The sequence below is a fragment of the Lycium barbarum genome, chromosome 5, assembly GCF_019175385.1.
Source record: "Lycium barbarum isolate Lr01 chromosome 5, ASM1917538v2, whole genome shotgun sequence".
NCBI classification, from domain to species: Eukaryota; Viridiplantae; Streptophyta; class Magnoliopsida; order Solanales; family Solanaceae; genus Lycium; species Lycium barbarum.
In genome coordinates this window covers 6,305,310-6,315,291 of record NC_083341.1, presented here as the reverse complement: position 1 = coordinate 6,315,291, position 9,982 = coordinate 6,305,310, and the positions used below count along the sequence as shown (strand labels likewise).

The following is a 9,982-nucleotide window of genomic DNA, read 5'->3' as shown; positions in this document are numbered from 1 at the left end:
AAACCTCGAATCCCTTGAGTCCCTTAAAATATTAAGTCTTTGAATCCCAAAAATCCCCTAAAAAAGAAAAGATTCTGAATCTGTAGTGGTAATAGTTCTGAATATCGAGTTAAGAAAACGAATAATTTTTTTTCTGCTTTCGTTTGCATTGGTATTGCTTTGAATCCGAGCATCGCAAGCTCGGATTCGAGAGTGTTCGAGTGGATATCGAGGCCCTGTACCCACTTCGCTGCACCCACAAGAGGTAAAATTCTTCTCTATTTTAGTTCTTATTGTTCAGATTAATTTCCATGTAGTTCAGAGTGTGCCTTCATATTTTTGTGCAGTTCATTATCTGGTTGTGGGTCTGTATGTTTGTAGTTATTTTTTTTTTATTACTTTTCAATTTTTAGCCTAATGTATCTCCGTTACTGAGTTCATTTCCTTTCTTGAATCTGAGATAGTGTGAAAGCTTTATAAGTTTTTCCTCAGTTTTTTTTTTATATATATTTAAGATAAGTTTAACTCAAGATGCTAAGACTGATAGATCATGTGACCATTCGGTTCAGACCCAGAATTTTTATTTTTTTGTTCGAGAAAAATCAGAATTTGGATTTTTCTTCATATGACATAGTTATAAGTATGCATCATCTTTTATTTTGCGTGTTTAAACTTGTCTCAGTCAAATATGTTGAGAAGCTTGAACACTATTTAGTTTAGTGATCTTCTTTGATGTTTGTTTTGACGTTTACATTTGATGACTATTCTTGATTAGTTTTGTATGTGAGCTGAATATCCATATTCAGCTGTATTATTTCCCCTTTTTATGTTCCCAAACTTTTAAATATTTAGATTAGCTTCATGTTTATTGTTGTTTTCAGATGTATCCTCTAATTGAAATAATGCTCTTGTCCTTATTGATTTCCTTCATGTTTGGATTAAGTTGAAATTAGTAGCTAGGCTTGAGTTCCTCCTTATATGTTTACAATTTTGTTTTCCCTGTTGTAGAGTTGTTTGGGTCAAGTAAGATCCCTAAATGTTTATATGTTGTTATGGTGTACTAACAAGAAAAGAGCAAATATTATAAGTTTGGAGAAAAGAATTGAGGCAGTGGAATATGCTCCCACTGCTGTCCCATTTTCGGGCCTTAGTTGTGTTTTCGTTAGTCGTGTGGCTTGTTCTGTTTCTGCCTTTTGAGTTTGGTCCGTATGTCGGTTTTTTTTTATTCTGATTCTATCCTCAGTAGCTCTGTTTCTGCTCTGCGTTTTTTTTGGATGGCTGGTTCGGCTTCTGTTTTTGTTTGTTTGTGGGGCTGGTTCTGATTCTGATTCTATCCTTAATAGCTTTGCTTCTACTTTTGTGTTTTCCCTTTGCTTTGAAGTGTGAAATCATGATTCGTGCTTTCTCCTTGTTCATCATTTGAAACCAGCTTAAGTTATTTGGTTTGTAATTTTGAAAGTATGCTCATCATGGTTATTTGGTTTGTAAGTTTGAAAGTATGCTTGTCACAGTCTGAAACCAGCTTAAGTTATTTGATTCATGCCTCTTCCCTTTCTTTCCTCCTTCACATGTTAACTAAAGAGTATTTATACTAAGAGATTTCCTTCTTTTTTTTTAATCTGCCATTAAGAATGTAGATGGGTAGAGTTAACTTAAGATTGCAAGAGATATAATCTTATCTATTTTTGAACAATCTTGAATATTTGCTGCAACCTGTGCACCTGGACATCATTAATTAGGTATCAGTTTCATTGCTTGCTGATTTCTCAGTGGTTTACATCCTAAGATTGTTTTTTTTTAATTTGGATTCCTTAAAATATAGGAAGTTGAGCTCCTTTTCTTTGCCTTGTCATTTGGAAGGTTGTCTTGCTTTTAAAACATGAATTGATCTCTGTTTAAAACCGTAAATATGAATGAATCTGATTGGATGATTCTGTGCCAATACAAGTCTTATATGCTTGTGCATTACAAGTATAATGTGTTTGATTATGTATATTTATGTATATTGGTAGTATACTGATCTCTTCCTTTCATTTTTATGCATGACCTCCGCATACGAGTCCGAGGGACTTGTCTTCCGCATTCGGTGTTGGGCTAAAAGCCCAACATAATATTATCGAGTCACTCCTAAATCAGCTCACCCGCAGCAAATAAGAATTCTGGGCCGAGGCCCATATAGCAGGAACAGTGTTCGCGGCAATGGGCCAGATCCATTCAACAGCAGCCCTTCTTGAATATGGGCTGAGCCCATTTTTTTTAATTATCTCTCCTTTACTTATTTTGTGCATTTAATTTGTATACTAACTACTTTGTTTATTTTTTTTTCTTTTTAGTTTATATAAATCTTAATTATTTAATAGATTTAGTAATGGGTAGTTAGTTTAAAAAAGACTAATAATTAATCCCATAAGTTTCATTTTCTTCTTTCACATTAAAGTTATTTATAATATTTACTTCTAAAATAATTGATAGTATAAATTAATATCCTTTCTTTTTTTAGTTAAAAGAATCATATTTTATCTCTCGATTTCAAAATAAAAATAAAAATATACCACTATGGCGCAAATATAAATTCAAACATATTCTAAACAACTCTTCAAATTTTGAGTCAATCACGCATTTCTTAATTAAGCATAGTAGATAAAGATAATAAAATGGATGAAAGAAATCTATTAACTCTTTCATGTTTTATTCGCATCTCTAAAATTTAAGTTTAATTAATACCTCACTGTTTAGTTTGTTCAAATATTTATCGTTTGAGTTCGCATCTTTTTCTATTTATATGTAAATCGTCATATTTTACGAACTTCATTTTTTATGCTACTTCCTTTAAAATTATTATTAACGATTATAAATTATATTTCAAATAGCATCCTAAGATTCCCCTTTATACGAATATTAGTCTTACTTTCAATAGTCTCTTATTGAAAACCTTAATAACCTTTATGAGTCTTATTCTAAAAATGGCATTTAAAGTTTTCTTTATACAAATTATACCTCTTTTCTGTAAATCTTATTTTAATTAACATGATTTTCTTTCTTAAAAACTTTAGCAATATTTTAAGGTCATTTTCTAAAATTTAACCCTACATTTAATTTAATTAATTAACCTAAGTTGGTCGGATAACCGTAAGTTAACGGATTCTAAAGGATGCCTAACCCCTTCCCTTTAGGATAATATAGAGCCCTTACCTAGAATCACACTGGTTAAGCAGACCATTAATTAAGGTTTAGTTTTAACTTTACCTTAGTTGACATCTAGGTGTCCTAATTCACCGTTAAAATAATTAGGTGGCGACTCCTTAAAATCAAAACAAAATAGGAATCACCAATACGTCATACTCCCTTAAATCCAACCCGGTTAAAATGGGGGTGTGACAAGGGTGGCCACGTTCTGTCTGCCGAGTCCCTTGGCAGGGGCCGGATTTGATATGACATATGTTTCTGTACACACTCTGCATGTTTTGAAAATATATATCTGATACTTTGGATTTTCTGTTTACTTTCTGTACGTTCTGTACCAGTTATGAGTTTGTTTCTGTAATTCAGGCTTTACATATTCAGTACATATTTCGTACTGACCCCCTTTCTTCGGGGGCTGCGTTTTCATGCCGCGCAGGTACTGACGACAGGTTTGCTGATCCGCCCGCTTAGGATCTTATTCTGCTATTTTGGGAGTGCTCTTTTATTCAGAGCCCATCTTTTGGTATAGTCTGTCATTACTGTATATGTATATTCTCGTTCATGGGTACGGCGGGGCCCTGTCCCATCATATGATTCTGTCGGTCTGTTTAGAGGTCTGTGGACATGTTTGTGGGTTGGGGTCTTTCTGTACAGATGTGTGCTTATGTTGTGTTTGGGCGATCCCATTCGCCGCGGCGGCCGGTCCGTATATGTTTAAATGTTGCTTCGTTGGCCCTGTGTGGTCTTCTGTTGGTATTTTCTGTGCGCAGGGTTATTTTGGGTAGTCTGTAAAACAAAGGAAACTCTGCCGAAATTTTTCTGGAAATTATCTAACTTCGAAATACAGCCTTGTCGGCTTCTGCTATATACTTGAATGCGTGTAGATAAAATTTGAGATAGCTTTTTATAAATGTGTTTGGGTGCTCAGATCGAGCACTAGTCACGACCTACGGGGTTGGGTCGTGACAAAAACCTTCCCCTTCAACAACTTTAAAAGGTTGTTCGTCAATAATGACAAACTCAGCAATGGCTCTCCTAATCTCATTGACGTTAATCACAATCTTTTCTACAGTACATGTACTATATGCTTGTTCCCCTTTTTTAACTACCTTGATTCTTGATTGATTTCTGTTAATAATTCTAAGAGGGGAATTAGGACAAACCTCATTTAAATGTCTCCATAGCGTTGAGGTCCCATTCGTACTTTCAGAAGCAAAGTTACTAGTACAGTAGTTACATTTCGCCCTTTTCTTACCCCATTTATCAAGATATTCAGAATAGTGTTTCCAAACGCCGGATGTTCTCCTGTCACTACTCACAAGGCTACGATCAGGGTCGCAAAGAGTTGTTTGTTTCCGCTTTTTAGCATGATTGGGAGTAATATCACGAGTTTTATCACTGTCAAGCTCAGGTTCCAGCAAAGTAGTTGGAGATACTTTGTTGGTTACCTCCACTGGCTCCACCTCTTTTTGAGTAGTTGTAGTTTCCATCTGAAAAAGAGTATCCGAAAATCTAAATAAATAGAGAAATCCAAAATCATTAGATAAAAACTAAATCAACAGAAAAAACCTAAATCAGTGGAGAAAATCTAAAATAACAGAGAAATAAAATAAAAAACACATACAAGATGAAAGACTAGAGAAGCAATTCATTCAAGTAAAACTTCAAAGACACAAAAATAATTACACAAACAAAGAGTAGGGAACATACAAAAAGTAACCAAAAAAGAAAAGGGAAGAAAAAGTTACAGACTTACATGGATTAAAGCTTCTTGTACTTAATTGTTATTGTGAGAGCAGAATAGAGGTCTACAGGGTTTGGGAGGAAATAAGAGGAGGGAACTGAAAATCTAACGAGGGAAAAAATTATTTATGTTAACTATTCAGTAAGCGATTTTTATTTTACTTTAAACGTAAATGGGCTTGGGGAACATGAGCTAGACTTTTCTCTTGGAATGGTCCTAAATTATGAAGAAGTTAAAAAATAGATAAAGTTTAATTAACATATATAAATATATATAATATTTTAAATATGTACATATTTATCGGTTCGGTTCGGTTTAGTTCGGTTTTCTTTATGGGTAACACCAAACCAAATCAAATGTTATCGGTTTTTTAAAATCGAAAACCAAACCAAACCAAACCGAGCCGGTTTTCGGTTTATTAAATCGGTTTGACTTGGTTTATCGGTTCGGATCGGTTTTTCGGTCTCGTTTGAACACCCCTAGTCATACTTACTACTCCGCAATATTTATTTTATTTCCTTTAACTTGTTTGTTTGTAATTTGCTTCACCTTTAAGAAAATATCTTTTACTCCCTCCGTATCAACTATCTATCGTTTTTTGTTTTTTATTTTTATTTTACATGCTCCTTAAAGAATATTAATTGGAAGAAGTATTTGACTAACTTTACACTTATGTGTCATCTTCATTAATGACAGAATATCTATTAAGGGTAAAATGAGGAAAAAATAATTAATTGTGTCTTGAACTTATAAAATAACAAATAATTTGAGACAACTATTTTTAGTAACCACGACAGATAATTTGAGGCGGAGGAAGTATATGTTAAATTTATTAAGTTATCCTTATTAACATTCTTTGAAAAAATAAATTTGGCTGCTGGTATTCAATAAGTTTGAAAAATTGTTACTTAATGATAAGAGTAACATTTAAGAAATTAATTGATTCACTCTTGATTTGTTAAGACGGTGTAAAAAAAAATTATCTTTATGTGTTGGACAACAAACAATTGGAATAGAAGTATTGATCTAAAATACTTGTCATTTTAAAAAATCAAGATAAATTTTATTATTTTTCCGCCTTTACATTTACTCTAATTTGGTGAAAGGAAGAGTACAGCTTTAAATTGAGATCAAATAATACTCCCTCCGTCTCAAAATATTTGTCGTCCTTACAAAAAATACTTGTTTCAAAATATTTGTCATTTTATTTAGCCAAGATAAAATTAAGTAGCTTTTTTCCATTTTACCCTTGGATTAATTACATCAATGAGCTAATTTTGTGAGTTCACATACCAAAATTTAAGAGATTTCATCATTAATGGAGTAAATATTTATTGAGGAGAGAGAACATAATGAAATATATGAAGAGGGTAAAATAGTCAAAATGCTATCCTTATAAATGCTTTCTTAATGGGTGTGTAAATAAAAAATGCGATAAATATTTTGAGATGGAGAGAGTAAAAAAAGTGTGATTTTGTTAAATCATTCTTTTAATTAATATTTTTTTAAGGGACAATCAAATGCAAACATGACAAGTAAAAGGGATCATATTGAGTAAGTTTTAAGAGTTTGCGTGCCCCATTAAGAAAATTTACTTCATAACATTAATTATGAATGTTACTCCCTCTATTCACTTTTACTTTTCCAATATATTTTGCACTCCCTTAATAAATAATAAATGAAGTGCACATCTAGTCATAATATCCATATTAATTGGTGTATAATTTTAATGGACTTGAAAAATGATTTGAGGAATAGTAGCTAATGCTAAGGGTAAAAGAGGAAAATAAAATTATTTTTCTCTTAATAAGCTAAAGGTGAACAATTTTTTTTTATTATAGTGGACGAAGTGAATATTTGACTAAAAGACCCTTTATCTCTCATCTTTAATATATGCATAGGAAATTGTAAAAACCTTTAGAAATTTGTTCAATCATTTATTAGACAAGGATAATTTTTTTTTTTAAAACTGATATCATCTAAAAAAACAAATTCAAAATAACTTATTCCAGACCAACTTAAAAAGCATAGGAGTATATATATAATGTCCCTCCGATTCGAAATAGTTGTCCACTTATCCTTCAACATACCCTTTAAGAAAATATATACTAACTCTTAGAAAAACATAAGGTATTTTGATTAAATTATTCTTAATAAAAAACTACCTAATTCATATAGTTTCTTGATTACAGAAAAACTCACTTAACTAAATAGGAGTAAATTTGAAAGAAAGAATTAATTTCCTCTTGATTATATAAATGAACACTTATTTAAACCCAAATAAAAAAATTAAGTGGACGCTTATTATAAATGGATGGAGTAATAAAATGGAGCACAAAACATTTGCCTTATTCAATAGTAACATAAAAAGTTCCTACCACCGAAGGATCTGGTGCAGAGTATGGGACTTCTCTTTCCTTAACCTGAGGTCACGAGTTCGAGCTCTGAATTTGGAAAAACCCTTAGTAGAGAGCGCTTTCCCTAGAAATAGATTCTACCCATCGCGAATCCAGATATAATTGAATTTTAATATGAATACGGGACATCCGAAGAAAAAACACATAAAAAGTTCCTGATCATAATAAGTGGATTGGCAGATTCTTTTATCGTTTAACGAGGGAGTGGTTTCGAGATGTCGAGGTCTTGACCAATATATTAATGCGATGTTCACACTTAATTCTTTTGTCTTTTTCAGAGTATCTTGGAATGCGACCAAAAAACTGTATATTTAACATTTCGAGTATAGTGTGTTTTCAACGTGAGCTCGTGTCACATGACTTGGCTGGTATATAGCTTAATTGCTAAGTAAGAACTTACTAGCTAATTGTAACTTTTGAGCAACCCTCTCTCCCCATATATTGGAAGGATTTTTCATACATTGAGCCAAATAGATAAAAGAGTTTCAAAGCTATAAAAGAAAGATGGTACGTACTTCTCATTCTTAGTCTACTTGGTTTTTTAATTTTTTCTCACAACTCAAGTGTTAAGAAACATGAAGAACTGCTTTATATTTGTTGTTGCAATTAAATATTAGAGAAACAAATAGATGGATAGTTAGAATGACCAGGAAAGAAGTTTATTCATAGATATCAAGATCTATTTATTTCCTTCGTTGTTCAAATTAATGTATTTTAACTACATTGTCTTTGATCAGAGTGCATGGTTAGGTGCAAGAGAGCTATCAATTGAATGGGCGGACAACCCTGATCATTGGACTTGGAACTACAATCACAACTCTGGGTATCTACTCCCATCCTTGAATCAATTAAAATAAAAAAATGGCTTTTTGTTTTTCTCAAACAAGCATCATGAGGGGCGGATCTAGAATTAAATTTTAACAGTTTCCATTTTTAAAATTTAACTCTTGCATTTCTTTAAACCATCTTGAGTTGAGGGTCTATGTGAAACAGCCTCGACACAATGACAGATAAAGATCTGCATACGCCCCATCCTTCCTAAACTCCTACTTACGAAAATATATTGGATACATTGTTGTTGATGTTGGTTTCAATCTTTAGAATTCTTAAAAATACATTGAATTTTTGACATAGAATCAAATATCCATTTAAATTTTAGTAGATTTGTATGTTTCGTGTAAGAATATTAAATTAAGTTGAACCTATAAAAAAGTTGCATCCATTCGTGCACACCAAAATATTTATTGCGATTCAAATACAGAAAATATTATCGACCCAATAATTATACAAAAGCCTAGTTCTGTTTACAATATTAAATCTTCTTAGACTATGGACCTGATTCCATTTTTCTCATGCAGTACAGAAGTGGCTGAGCTTCTCTGTGTTTGTTGGTTCGACATTCGAGGAACAATAGACACACGACGACTCACTCAAAAGACAAGTTATTCGGCGTATTTAGTGTTCCAGTTAACAGATAATCATCGCGAACTTGAAAAAGCAATTGCATCAGTAAGATTTGTGAAGGAAAAAGCAGAGGGAACCGATGCAGAGGGCTACACTGTTTTCCTCTCTAAGGCAAAAGGAGAAGGAGAAAATGGCATATTCCCACACCTACGAAGCGATGGTTGGATGGAAATAAAGCTTGGTGAATTTTTCAACAACTTTGGAGAAGATGGTGAAGTGGAAATGAGGTTGATGGAGATCAAAAATCCTAATTGGAAATGGGGCATTATTGTTAAGGGCATCGATATTCGACCACATTAAATAAGAGTCTTGTCCTGATCTCTATGTTTAAGTAGTACTACTATTTTCGATGTGATTCTCTGCTTGTTGTGTCCATTTTGTTTGTCTTTTATGGCTTCTTTTCATCAAGTCTCTCTACGTCATGTAAGAGTGATGAAGCATGAAAATAAGAGTTTTCACGGCTTCTACTTGTTAGATGGTGTTCTGTATTTGCTGAGGTCAAGCGCCATTGAATTTGATGCTAGTTGGGATTAGGGGTGTTAAATGAGCGGTTTGGACAAGTTAAATGGGTTGAATTAGTAAATGAACGGGCCATTTGCACGATTCCCTTTGTAACGACCCAATTGGTCGCTATAGCCTTTTCGGTGCTTTTGACCCTTTCCCCGAGCTTGTTTAGCTCACATTTGACTCGAGGGAACCGTTGGCATGCTTCCCGAGGTCTTTGGATATGATTTGGGTAACTTTGTGACAAATTTGGGCTTAAAGCAAAAAAGAGTTGACTAAAAGTTGACTTTTTGATAAACGAACTTTTTTCGAAAATTCGTTGATTCCGAGAGGTCAGAATGGTCTTTTAGAACTTGTGTGTGTATTCGTTTCGGTTCCAATGCACTCGGGTGCATTTTGGGACTTGGGTTAGGAAGTTAGTTTTGAGGTATCGGGGGTTGACTTGGTCAACGAGACCTCTGTTAGGAATTCCGAGACCACGAGTGCGTTTGTAGCGTGTTTTTTTAGTTTTGAGGTATCGGGGGTTGACTCGGTCAACGAGACCTCTTTTGGGAATTCCGAGACCACGAGTGCGTTCGTAGCGTGTTTTTATATATGTCTGCATATATGGTTTGTGAGCAGATGGTCTCAGGTGATAGTCGGGTTGTCGGGTTGAATTAGTGAAACTTAAGAGTTTTTGGTGTTTGGTGTT

General features: G+C 33.4%; 1 protein-coding gene across 1 annotated transcript; it reads left to right on the top strand.

Annotated features, from left to right (window-relative positions):
• The first annotated feature begins 7,760 nt into the window (after positions 1-7,760).
• LOC132642237 (F-box protein PP2-B10-like) lies at positions 7,761-9,261 on the top strand. The gene is made up of 3 exons (XM_060359492.1): positions 7,761-7,830; positions 8,061-8,146; positions 8,682-9,261. The coding sequence occupies exons 1-3, from the start codon at positions 7,828-7,830 to the stop codon at positions 9,085-9,087; spliced, it is 495 nt and encodes a 164-aa protein (XP_060215475.1). The 5' UTR covers positions 7,761-7,827; the 3' UTR covers positions 9,088-9,261.
• The last annotated feature ends 721 nt before the right edge of the window (positions 9,262-9,982 follow it).